The sequence below is a fragment of the Cheilinus undulatus genome, linkage group 6, assembly GCF_018320785.1.
Source record: "Cheilinus undulatus linkage group 6, ASM1832078v1, whole genome shotgun sequence".
NCBI lineage: Eukaryota > Metazoa > Chordata > Actinopteri > Labriformes > Labridae > Cheilinus > Cheilinus undulatus.
This window is the reverse complement of record NC_054870.1, coordinates 18,876,881-18,890,710: the sequence shown is the minus strand read 5'-3', so window position 1 is coordinate 18,890,710 and position 13,830 is coordinate 18,876,881. Positions and strand designations below refer to the sequence as shown.

The window sequence follows — 13,830 nt, the reverse complement described above, 5'->3', positions numbered from 1 at the left end:
CCAACTAAAAAGGAAAATGAATAAAGCATATTTGAACCTCTAGTACAGACATGGCACAAAGGCTATTAAAAAAGGATGATATTTTCGCAACCATTTCTATGAATGAACAACTTAGCGACTTAGTGCAGCACTGACCGATTTAATTGTCTTTTTACGTGTGTAATGTTTGACATGTATTGAATGGGACGCGTTTTAGAGCAGAAGCAACAGGGCTAACGTTGCTTAGCACTGATAATGGTGCCGTGACCATGGATATCAGATAGCTGACATTATGTGTTGAAGATATTTTACAAACTAAGTATCAAAACATAAACTCAGTAAGTTGAGTCCAGTGCCAGGAAGCAAGAAAAGATGAAATATTATCCGGAAAACACTAAATGAGTAACGTGACATTCTCGTTGTTTGGATAGCATCTTTGTAAGCAAGCTAACATGATGTAGCGTATGGTTTATACAACATAAAACACTACATTGTATTTCATGGTCGAGAGTGATGCTTTACCTTTTCCACAGAAAGACAGCCATCTCTGGATTGGTATTTCTGCCGAGCACTGAGTGTAGCTCCCTCTATTTATCAAATGATCCATCAATATTTATCCTCCATTTCCCCCTGTGTCGGTCACACTCTCTTTTAGCTTGACAGGCTTCAGCAGATAAAACTGTCTAAGTTTTTTATGTTTCCAAGGACTTTGTGTGGGTGTTTGGGCTGAGCTAGTCGGTCGTTTACTCGTGGAAGCAGCCTTCTCCATTCAACACGCTGTTGTCAGGTATAAACAGAGCAACGGGGTGCGCGCATCACGTAGTACCCGACGTCACTTCCGTTGAGATTTCGCGGAAAATTCGGCCCGAGTTCTTCACAGAGAAACAACTCCACAGGCTTATACAGGCAAACAAGGAAGACATAAAGAGCCTCATTCTTCACATCGGGATAAAGTGCGCACCATTATATACTCAAAAGTGGTTTTAAAGCAAAAATCTTACATAGAGCCCCTTTAATGCTTCAAAGAATAAATCAATTACAAAATTATGTAAATATTTATTAAGCACTTCATTCCAACAACACACAATATAAAATAAAATAAAATACAGATAAAATGTTTAACTTGACCGCAATCATGCATACATTAAATCAGTGGTTCTCAACCTTTTTTCAATCATGTCCTCCCTGTGAAGTATTTTTTCAGCCAAGTACCCCCTAAACAGCGCAAAGCTTTTTGGCCAAAAAGAAAGGCATTAAAGAGTGCTGTGACAGCTGTCTGATTTATCAATCTTTGTAACTGATAAACACTTTCAAATTACAAATATTGGATTTTTTTTTCATACATTTGAAATATTAAAAATGTATGACTAAAGTCATGGCTCATCCTCTCATCTCTAAATGTGGGAATTCAAATTAATGTGGCTATTGAAAACAGTGACTGGAAATGCTTTAAACCCAGAAGTGTGCAAAACTCTGCTCGGCTGCAGTGGTCTCTCTGGAACAATTTGGAAATAAAAACATAGAGTTAGAAAGAACTAAAAACCTGTAAATGATAAACAAGTTATAAAAAAGACTTCTCTCTTCTCAAACTGAAATCATGAACTTAGTTATAGACCAGCATTTCTTCACAAAAAATAAATCATAAACCTTTTTATGAATGGAGAGGTTGAGAATACAGTGATTGACAGGCATGTGCCAGTGGGGGTCAAACGATCCTGCCATGGGGAGACTCAGGGGGTTTAAGGGTGATTAAATTTAAGAGCCTACAAAATATTAACTCCAGTTTATAAACTTAAGGTCCTTACACTCTTTACACAATTTTTTAGCAAATTATTTACACAAGATATTTACATTTAGAACCTGTAGCGAGTCAAAGCAAGCTTCCACACCTGCAACATCATTTCGCAGCGCGACATTGCTGCGGATATTTAAGTAGCGCATTTGCGCTCATGTGGACATGTTGGGCTGCCAGCTGCCTGTCTCCCTCTACCAGGCTAAAAAAAAAAAGAGGCAAAAACACAAGCACTGATACAAACAGATATGAGGAGATATCAAACATCAGGTGGTGTTGGAGAGGAGGACGTTTTTGTTCCTCTGTCTGCCTTAAAAATCGGCACCACCACCACTATGTGCGCTCGTTGGAGCGAAACTCACATAGCTGGAGCTGTTTCTAAACTAACGGGACTTTAGTGAAATATTTACCAACACAGTCTCTTCCGACCTCAGACATATGACTTATAAAAGCTCCAGATCAACCAGCTAAATGACTCCTCTGGACAGTCTTGAACACAAACAGGTGAGCCAGTCTGTGCGCTGTGGAGTGAGTTAACTCCTCTCACCGCCAGCCTCAGCTGTGCAATATTATAACTCTTATTGATCATATTTGACATAGAATGAATGAAAAGTCAGTCCCTCCTCTCATAAACTTGGCTGGCACAGTGAATGAAACTGTGAAACAAAACTGCACCGACATCCTGGCTGTGCGTAAAAGTGCCGCGTTACGCACAGAGTGAAGGACAGAGAGGGACAAACCTCCTTTTATCTTCCGCTTCAGAAAATATCACTGTTTATCAGAGGACAGAGAAAACACACCGCAGACATTCGCCGCATGAATGTGATTTTAGAATTTACGTAATATACTCGCAAAAACATGTCGCTCCTGACGTGCAAAGAAAGGCGCTATTTTTCTTAAATAGCCTGCATGTATTTTAAAATCGCGCGTGGAGTGCCTTCACGTACGCGTACCCCTATTTGGTTTTTGCTTGCGTCATCACAACGTCGTGTTTCGGCCTTGTTGTTTCGGTGATAAAAGTCTTTCGGCCGAAAACCGAAAATGCACTTTTGCGCCATTTTCGGACGAAAATTTTCGGTGGCCGAATTTTCGGTGCATCCCTACTTAAGATTCTTCAAAACCTTTCAAGGGTGCCTTGACAGAAAAAAGGTCGACAAAGGCTGCATTACAGTCTAAACGCTTAAAACCAGTTCCTTGTTCAGTCAGCTTTAACAGTGGTCTCAGGGAGTTAATGTATTGTGATAACTTCTCTGAACAAATTCCTGCACTACTGCAAACAAAGATTCTCATTCTGATGTCAAAAAGAGCCAACCTGAAAACCTCCTTTATCAATGCAAATTTTAGGCCAAATTAAAACATTTGAAAAGGACTTTCAGCATTTTAACTTAAAAAAAAAAACAAATAATCTTCGACCCCCGTCATGAGTATCTATATCGTGAAGAGTTATATCCATTTCTTCTGAATCTACTATTCCTTATCCTTTTCACAGTTCTTCAAAAGTCCCAGCCTTTCTTTAACCTTTCTTTCAAAGCAGCATTGTCCTTATAATATGTCAATATATGTTACTACGATGTAGTTTTTCCCATGACCATATGTTGATCCACGTATCCCATGTTTCCACCAGAAGGACACCAAGCAATTCCCTTTGTGTTTGATTCCACAGTTTTTCTGTGTTACTTGTAATCCATGTGTGTGTGTATGTGTGTATTTATAATGCCACTTATCCATGTGTTTATTTTTTTCACTAGTTTTCCATCACAAGCTCTGCGTTTACCTTGGCAGATTGACTGCATAGCCTTGTGGGAAAGCGTGTGTGTTTTTGTTGGACACTGTCTTGGACTCTGAACATTCACTGACCAGCACTCAACTCTGATTGGACATGTCATTCAGATCACATGATTAGATCTCAGAGCTCTATTTACCAACTCCAAGAAAGTCCTCTAGAAAATGTAAGATGAAGGAGCCATAACTACAACTACTCATTTGTTTTCATACAGTCTGCCTTCTACTTTAATACCTGATTTGCATAACAACAATGAGGTCTTTCAACTAGATTCTGACTGTAGCTTCTAATAGGAGAAGAGAAAATACAACATACAAAACTCTTGTTGTCGGTTGTCTGACATCTGTCATCACTGCAAGAAAGGGAATTCTGCACAGGCCAAAAATTTAGACTCTTTACCAAGGACTCTAAAACTATTAACTATTTAAGTTGACCTGCAAAAGATTCCCGAGCTGACTCAGAAAGAGACGACTTGTCTGGGTGACATTTCAAACTTATTACGTAAGAGTTAAACAAAAATGTAATTCATAAATTATGATGAAAGAGAAATGTGCAAAGTCTTGAACAATTAGACTCCATCATGTTAACTTCACCACATAGAAGGGTAGTAAGGCAGGAATAGGTTACCCCCATATGGAGCCTAGACACTGGTGGTGGTGTTGATGAGGGATGAAGGGTCAGGTGAGGAGTAGACTTCTTAGAAGCTGGAATGAGACACCACTAAGGTGGGTTGGAGGAGATAACTGAGATATGCAGGATGAGATGGGCAGAAGACCTGTGAGGATCTGGACTAGATTTTGATGAACTGAATGGAGGTGGCTGCGCTGGATGAGGGTTGCAGTGTCCACAGCAGTGACTGTGAAAGAGAGAAAATCAGATTTAAAATATGGCAGGTGCATGATTGGATGAACAGTGTTGTGGCAGAATCTGATTAGCTTTGTGCTGAAGAGAGTGAACTCCCATAATCAGCTGATCACCAGAGCAGTATAAAAAGAAAGGAAGAAGGGAGACGTATGAATGAGTAAGAAACAGTCTCCCTGCATGAATTTACACTGAGCACTTTTAGAATTAAATTAATAAGCTGCCTCTGCAATCAGCTCAGAGGCAACTTATTGGCCTGCCTGTTTCAAGGGCAACATTATTGCTGCCAGCTGAACTTGGTCCATGCCCCTGGGTCTCAGCTTCCTCTTAAACTGCAGTGAAAGAGCTATCAGACATCTCTAACAGCTTACAGCTGTATTTATTACCACAAACATGTTAAAGCTTGTAAGAAAAAATGTTACCTAATCCAGTCATGACTGCTACGTTGATCTGTGTGCTTCTTTAAACCTGGCCTGGCTTTGATAACGCCCTCACATGCACTTTGACCTTGCTGTTTCCATTGAGATCACATCATAAAGATCCGATCCGTATCTGATGTAGGACTAAATGTGGTTGCCAGGATCTGATTTGAAAGGGTGGGAATCCTTCATGTGCTAATCAAAATGTCATGAAAAATCAATTTTGAGAAAATAATCAGATTTTGGTCACTTTGGCTTACAGTGTAAACGTAGTCTAAGAATACACCTTCTTATGACTTAGCCCAGAACCCAACTTGGGCCCAGAGTTCTCTACTTTTTTAATCCAAAAACAACAATGTGCTCTTTAAGCTGAATGTCTCTTTGAAGCTAATGACATGCAGTATTGAAAACCATCATAAAACATACACTAAATCAAAGCTTACAGTTACATCAGGATAAGTTGAGTTTAGAGTTGTGTTGTTGTGTTTTTAATATTATATTTATTCTTATCATATTTACAAAATGTGCAATTGTATCCTTAAACACTGAGAAGTAAGCCCAAACATAATCAAAAAAGATTTTATCTTATTTTAAACTACTTTTGTTTAAATATTCTAAAGTGAAATTGTTGTGTTTTGTGAATATTTACAGTAGCAAACATGCTACACATTTCTGAATGCTACAATAATTAATGGTTATCCATTGACTCTTGAAGTAAGCGCTGGAAAAGGCTTGGGGTTTGTGGTTCAGCCATGTGATTTTCATTAATCTTGAGACTGGGGTCTTCCTTCAAGATGCAGCTTGTGCACATGGAAAAATAAAAGGTGTTTGTTTTGGTCTAGGTCTCATGATGCTTGTGTGAGTGATTTTTTTAATTGGATTTTTCTTTGATGAAAAAAGAAACTTTTTTTTAAGTGCTTGTTGATGCCCGTCATTGGGTCTGTGATTAATCTCTACAAAGCTATGGAATTTTATCTAGCACAGTACATACAATAGCATCCATTTTCACCTTAACAAGATTATCCAATTTATCAACTGACCTTAAAACCTCTCCCAAGTTCAGTGGTTTTTTCACTTTTATAATAAGTTTTGAAATGCCAAGCAGTTCGTCGATCCTTAGATATGAGATGAAGATTTTGCATGCTTTAAAATCTGTCTTCCTGTTTTTTATTGAGAGTGAATGAGGCATATTATTTGGGATAATGTGGCTTTTCAAATATGTTCTCCTCAGTCTTTCCTTACCTCCATTAATTTCTTTCATCTCTCCTTTTCTTCTGTTACTCAACAGTTCATGACTAAGAGTCCTAATAAGCGTCTAGGCTGTGTGGTTGCTCAGGGTCTGGAGGAGGCCATTAAAATCCATCCTTTCTTCAGAGAGATCGACTGGACACTGCTGGAGCAGAGGAAGATCAGACCTCCATTTAAACCACGCATTGTAAGTTCACACACTCAAAGAATTACACCAGATAAAAGTAAAATCACATTCTGTCTGCAGGGGAACTCCCTGAGATCAGAGATAGTTGATTTTAACTACGTGTATATAAGAACATGATGGCTGCCTCAAGTCTCCTGTGTCTTATTGAAGCCTTGGCTGTGCATTTCCCCATGCGGCCACACAATGCAGTATGAACTTGACCTGCCTGACCTGTTGGCTAAGCTACTCAACCCTGCCCACAATTACTGGTGGTATTGCAACATTTAATCCGTATCTGTATGATTCCAAAGAACTTAAAGAATATATAAAATTCAGATAAAATGAAGGAAGAGTACAGAGAGAAGGCTCCATATGCTGCACATCCATACAGTATGTGTATCGAGTAAAGAGCATGAAAGAGCGTTTAAACGAACCATAACTGTTCATACCCATTCACACACTACTTACACAGCAGAGGGAGAAATTGGGGTAAAGTATCTTTACCGAGGGGGTCAAACCCATAATCTTCCAGTTGTGAGACGGAGAAGGCACTCTACAGTGCTGTGAAATAGCATTTGCCCCCTGATGTTTCCCTTGATCATAGATTAATTGTCATTTTTTGGGAAAGCTGAGTTCAGTTTCACTCGCCACAAAAGAACAGATGAGAAGTAATGTCATTGACATCTATGAGCCTGTAAAGGGCTACCAAGCCATTTCTAAGGCCAAGGGGATCCAGCGAACCACAGTGAGAGCCATTATCCACAAATGGAGAAAACTTGGAACAGGAGTGGCCAGCCTACGAAAGTTACTCCATGTGCGCATCAATAATTCATCCAGGAGATCCCAAAAAGAACCCAGAACATCTAAAAACCTGCAGGCCCCACTTGACTCAGTTCATGATTTAACAATAAGAAACAGACTGGGCAAAAATGGCATCCATGGGAGAGTTCCAAGGTAAAAAAAAACACTGCTGACCAAAAAGAACACAAAGGCTCATCTCACATTTAACAAAAACACATCTTGATGATCCCAAAGACTTTTGGAAAAATATTCTGTGGACTGACATGACAAAAGTTAGACTTTTTGGAAGTCCTGTTACATCTGGTGTTAAACTAACACAGCATTTTATATAAACATCATAAAACGGACAGTTAAATGTGGTGGGAGTATTGTGATGGTCTGGGGTTGCTTTGCTGCTTCAGGACTTGGAAAAGTTGCTGTAATTGATTGAACCATGAATTCTGCTCTCTACCAGCAAATCCTGAAAAAGAATGTCCGACCCTCAGTGCATGACCTCAAGCTCAGCTGTTCTTGGGTTATGCAGCAGGACAATGATCTGAAACACACCAGCAAGTCCACCTCTGAATGGCTTGAAAGGATGGAAGGTTTAAGTGGCCTTGTCAGAGTCTGGCATTAAATCTGATTAAGATGCCGTGGCGTGGCCTTAAATAGGCCATTCATGCTTGAAAACCCTCCAGTGTGGCTGAATTAAAACAATCCTGCAAAGAACAGTGAAAGTGAAAGACTCATTGCCAGTTCATAAACGCTTGCTCACAGACAAGGTTGGCTCAACCGGTTATTAGGTTTAGGGTATATTTACATAATCACAGAGGGCCGGGTAGGTTTAGATGGCTTTTTTCCCCTAATAAATAAAATCATCATTTGAAAATGTGTATGACGGAGCTGCTGTTTTAATGCAAAACAAATTTCAGATCTTGCATCTGACAATAAAGTATTATCAATCAATCAATTTTGTATTTACTCCAGTTAACAAAAAAATTAAAATTGGTTTGATGATCTGAAACATTTATGTTTGACAAATAATTAAAAAAACATTCAGAAACTAGGCAAATACTACTATTTAAATGAAAATGGCTTTGTGACAAGTTTGTAGATATTGCTGCATCCACCCATCCATTGCAATCAAACCTGAAAGAAAATCGGTATATTTTTAGTTTGTGTTCTTTTTGGTTGAATTTTTAAGCCACTGCACTGCCCACACTAAAACTTCAACTTAACAGAATCAGGTGAACACAGAGAAGTCCAGACACTGAACTTAGCAGAGTCAAGGTAAGCTTAACTTATTGGCCTTTTAACTGGGCACAAGCCATCCTATTGGCAGCAGAATAATAAATCCAGACACAATATCTGGAAAAGGCACCAAATCCAAACCTGTGTGCCCCTCTGGATGATTTTATAAACTATTAGTGACATTAGTTAGTTTTCTGATATAGCTGAATGGGTTAACATTGTGTTTACATCTGTGGTCAAACTTACTTTTATAATACTGGACAAAAACTCTTCTTTTTCTTGCTCTTCTAGAAAACCAAAAGGGATGTGAATAATTTTGACCAGGACTTTACACGAGAAGAGCCTGTCTTGACGCCTGTGGACAACAACATCATCAAGCAGATCAACCAAGATGAGTTTAAAGGATTCTCCTACTTTGGAGATGAGACTGTGGCCTAGACACAAACCCACTGACACATAAACACAACAAACAAAACATGCATTAACACACCAAATACAAGTAAGGAGAAAAAAGATGGCCACTACAGAGAGGCCTCCTGTACTGCTCCAGGTTCCAACCACTCCAGGAATTATACTAAACCATTCACATCTATCTTTAAGGATTTTGTGCTCTTGTTGTTTGTACATCTGTGCATATCCCATCAAAATGAATGCTCGAGCAGCATGTGAGCAGGTCAGAAACAGTAAGTAATGACAAATTCTCCTTCACTTGGTCTGGATACATTTCTGCAAGGCAAACAGAGGACTGAATGTTTTCAGAGGGGTGTAGGTCATTGACTGTTGTGGTGTGTGTATGAGAGAGATAATGTGTGTACTAGCAAGCCTGCATGTGTAGCTGTATACCTCTGGAAAGAGTAAGACAGTAATTTCTATACATGATGTGATGTATCCTGTGTCCGTCTCTGTGCTTAAAGAATTTATCTCTTCCCTTAAATTTTATGTGAGTTTAAAAGATTAACCAAGGATTGTATTTAGAGAGAAAAGTCCTAAAAGTTAGTTCTCTATAAAAGGAAATGCAAAAAATCAGGGTTTTTCTCTGGTGAAATCATGATAGAAATAGATATGTCTCTCCATTACTTTGAATTTTAGAGTCACTTAAATGTTAGATTAAAAAGATGCACCAAAAAGAGTGACAATTTGTCTTTTTATTTCAGCTTTTTTAATGCAGAGAAAGGATTAAGGTATTTATTTTCTCCTCATATTTTAGCTTTTCTACACCTCAGCAATCACTCTCATTATTAAGAAACAAACGGTACCACAGCCACCAGCTAACAAACCTGCAGTAGTTCCACACTGAAGTGTCTAGAGTTGTGTGCACTTATACTTTAGTGTTTTCCATATAGTTTGATCCTTTAATAGAGATAGTTGTCCAATGAAGCCATATGACATTTATCTAAATTTTCTAAAGGGATCCCCTGGAAAAAAATGACATTGAAATGCCTTTGTGTGTGCTCAGTGATTGTGTAACTGATTACTGTACTTGACATGACAAACCAAACCCCCATGATTCCACATGAATGTGGTAGCAAATGTGACTGACTGTGATAAACTGAATGTATTTTGTGTTTATGTATGTTTCATAATGTTTTTTCTTTAATTTAAAATAGCTTTTTGTTTTTCTAGCTGTGTTGTTTTTACTGGATTGTCCTGTTGTTTCAGACATTTTAGAAATCTTAAGATTTTGCCAGATCAAAAACTCCCAGTCATATGTTCGATCACCTTTGTTCAGCCCGGGCTTACAAACTTCTAACAATTCTAATACAGCAGCCGCACCAAGACACAACATATGAAGATGTAGTTACTGCCTGGCATCAGTTTGATTATTGCAGCTGCCTCACAGCAAGGAGGTTCAGTGCCTTTCTGTGTAGAGTTTGTTCCCCCTGTGCATGTGTGGGTTCTCTCTGGGCACTCCTACTTCCTCCTACAGTCCAAAAACATGCTTGCTGAGTTAATACATGACTGAATTTTTAGTGTTAATGCCTGGGGATTTGTCTCAGCCCTGTGATTGAGAGGCACCCAGTCCAGGCTGTACCCTGCCTCTCATCAATTGACTCTATCACTGAACCTTTCAATTAAAGCTTTATAAGAAAAGGTTTTATCGAGGGATGCACAGTATGGGATTTTTGCAGATATTCGATATGCCAATATTTGCAGATTAATTTTGGCCGATACCAATACAAATGAACAAATTTAGGTTCCCAAAACAGGCTTAAAGTGTAAGGAATGATGATAAATAAAGATCCTAAAACTCTACAAAATTATTGGTGTGGTTGCCAATATTTACAGCTGATATAGGCTGAGTTTTAAATCGAAAATATCAGTTGTAAATATCCACAGAAATGTTCAAATCTACCAATATCATGCTGATAATAATGTGCATCATTTTTGTATTGTTATTAAAAGCCTGTGGTTTTGTTGTAGTATTGTAGATTACACAACTGAAATAGAAGTTATCTACCTAAACACTAAATCTGACTTTCAAACAGATTCCACCTAAGATGGACCTTTTGGTTATAAATCTCATCCATTTTTAAAACAGTTATCAACCAAAACCACCACAGCAGGTGGACTTAGGTCACACTATTCTACACTCTCTGAACTTAAAAAAAAGGCGAAGAAGACATCCAGAAATAATGCCAGAGGAGTATGTAACATGTCCTACTATAAAGCTTAAGGCCCCTGAACTAGCTGCTGTTTTTGACTAGTTGGCAGTAATCCAAAAAGAAAGGTGAAACAGTATTTAAACTAGCATACAGATGTTAATATATTCTGCAGGTTAGGTTGATGACTCTAGTAAACTGAAATGAAATCAAAACATGTCAAAGAATTTCAGTGTGCAATTCTCTGGAAAAAGTTTACATTTTTTTTTTCTTATACTTCTTCACCTTTCTTATAATTTTCTCTTGCCTGTTTTTTGTCCTCTTTGACTCATCCACTTCTCTGTGCCTCGTTTTGGTCACATGTGAGAAATATTTCCCCCTCACACAGTCAGTTAACCAGTGTCAGCCTGTGTCTGAAACATTCCCTCCAATGACATCCATGACATTGGAAGAATAACCTGAAGGGTTACTGTAGGAAAATAAAATGTTGACCTAACTGGTACAGCAAGTGTAGAAAGTAATCCAGCACTATTCAAAACACTGTATTAGCCATTATGTTTTGCTGTGCGCCAGGTGAAGAGCATCTTATGTAAGGTTCAAGGTGTCTTTATTTGTACCTAAAGAGGTCAGTTAGTGCAGACAGGAATTTTGAATTGACATTTGACATAAACTAACATTAAAATGTAAAACAAACATCAATGATTAAATCAAGCCCTGATAAAGTGCTTCAAAGAGTCTGAAATAGCAAATATAATATCCTCGTGGAGTTAGTGCATAACCTTGTGCTGGTTTTGTTGAGAAGAGCTATAGCTGCAGGTACAAAAGTGTCCCTGTAGTGTTTTAGAGCATAGAATCCAAAAGTCAGAGTTTAGAGGATGAGAACAGTGGTGGAGATAGGTTGATAGGTTGAGTTGAGGCTCATCTGTAAGCTTATTTGCTCACTTCACAGCTAAGCATTTTTTTTTTTAAAGATAGGTTACCAGATCAAGAAACATAGGAAAAGACAAGGAATATTCAATAAAAGCTTCAACATCAAAGTTTAATTGATGTGAAAACAAATGAGTTTCCAAAAACAAAATAGATGCTGATGGGCTTTTTTTTTTACAGACTGCCTTACAATTCTAGTTAAAGACCTGTTTGGAGTCTATAACTTCCAAGGCATTCATGTTGTGAAACCATGTAATGCAGGTAACACAAGATTTTAGTGGGCCCTAATTACCTAGTGGTGTAATGGTATTGAGTGGTAATTATCTAGTAATTTCTCAAGAATAAGGTGTAATTACATCGTAATAAATTGGTATTTTACCAAGAATAACTTTGGAAATATGGTCATATTAAGGAAGTATTCATCTAGTAATAATGTATTAATTATCAAGTGAGTCTTCTTGATATTTATTCGATATCACTTGGTAAAATACATCCTTATTACCAGAAAATTGATACAGTATTATAAGGGTTAGGTTCAGGGGTCAGAGGGTAAGGGCTAGGGTAAAATACCAACAAATCACCACAGAATCGACACAGTATTACAAGGGTTAGGTGGATAGAATTGGGGTAAAATGCCACCTATTTACCAGAGAATTGCTACAGTATTATGAGGAATTACTTGATAACTTCTATATTATTACAAGGTAAATAATTCCTTGATATTACTGAGTTATTTTTTGGTAAAATGCCATCTTATTACTAGGTAATTACCACTTTATTCTTGAGAAATTATGAAATAATTACACTTGTCACAATGAATTAGGGCCCTCTAAAATGAAGTGCTACTACAGTTTATAAAAACAATGTGGTTATTGTCTTCAGGTTACATAGCATTATGTGTTGGTGGCATGCCATATTTAAAGCAATGTTACCACTGATTTTAAAACTGTTTTTATGTAGGTGTTCTAATAATACTTCCTTTCCATTACTTGACAAACTTTGTACACAACACCCCAGACATTATTATTAGCTGCAAACTCAAGCATTTTTTTCTCTGAAATTATTAAGAGCACATGTGTTGCTTATGTTTTAAAAATACATATGTAACTGTAAAGTACTCATTTAAACTGAAGATAAATTGATAAAATATATCCTTGTTGTTACAAACCTAGCCTCGCAGTTTTGGTCCATAAACAGGTGTGGATTATTTTTAAGTATTACGTCCATTTACTGCCACCAACATGCAGCAGTCTTGGAAGTATAACTTTATTCTCCATATCCTGAGATACAAAGAAAGAAAGATGTTCTCCCTTCACTTATTTCCATCTGCCTTGCCCTAGCACTCTAGTGCATGACACTGTGTAGCGTTAAATCATAGCAGGTGCTGTAGCGGTAATAATGGGAGTAGATGTCTGATACAGTCACCATACATGGACACACATTAAAGTTTAACACCAGTTAAACAGTTTTAAAACCCAGCAGCCTCCACATAAACAGACTCTTCAGCCCATTATTACTCTTTTCTTCTCTTTCCATAATGTGTCTCTTGATATGTGTCTGTTTAGTTTTCATATTAGAACATTTTGACTGGATTGCACACTGCAACCCAGGAGGGATGTTGTCTCCCTGAAGTCCTCATAGCTGAATGACACATTTTCCATTCATAGTCCCTTTAAGTATTTGTTTTTATGTAAAGATACAACAAAGGAATTTGTGTGAAAAGTTAGAGAATCAAGTAGAAATCAGCTTTCACATCAGTCATGATAGAAATAGTGAGCTAAATTCTAACAGAGTCAAACATCTTCCTCAGTCATATGCAGAGTATAACTATGTTTTTAGTTTCAGTCCCTGTATTTGTGAAGCTTTGTTTGTACATGTCATATATCCTATGGTTTTTTCATATGATTTCCCTTCATTTGTGTTCGTGCAATTTTTTTTTCCTTTTCGCTGTGTGCCAAATGTACTGTATTTTTCAAAGATGTGAAGGTGCATTTTGATTTTGAAACAAATTAAAAATCATGATG

At 37.7% G+C, this 13,830-nt stretch overlaps 1 protein-coding gene across 1 annotated transcript in view; it reads left to right on the top strand.

The window, feature by feature from the left end:
* The window catches only part of LOC121510997 (protein kinase C epsilon type-like), a 106,160-nt gene extending 92,330 nt beyond the window's left edge, over positions 1 to 13,830 (top strand). The window contains exons 14-15 of the mRNA XM_041789455.1: positions 6,123 to 6,269; positions 8,571 to 13,830. Coding sequence (XP_041645389.1) covers positions 6,123 to 6,269; positions 8,571 to 8,717 — 294 coding nt within the window. The 3' untranslated portion in view covers positions 8,718 to 13,830. The remainder of the gene's footprint in view (positions 1 to 6,122; positions 6,270 to 8,570) is intronic.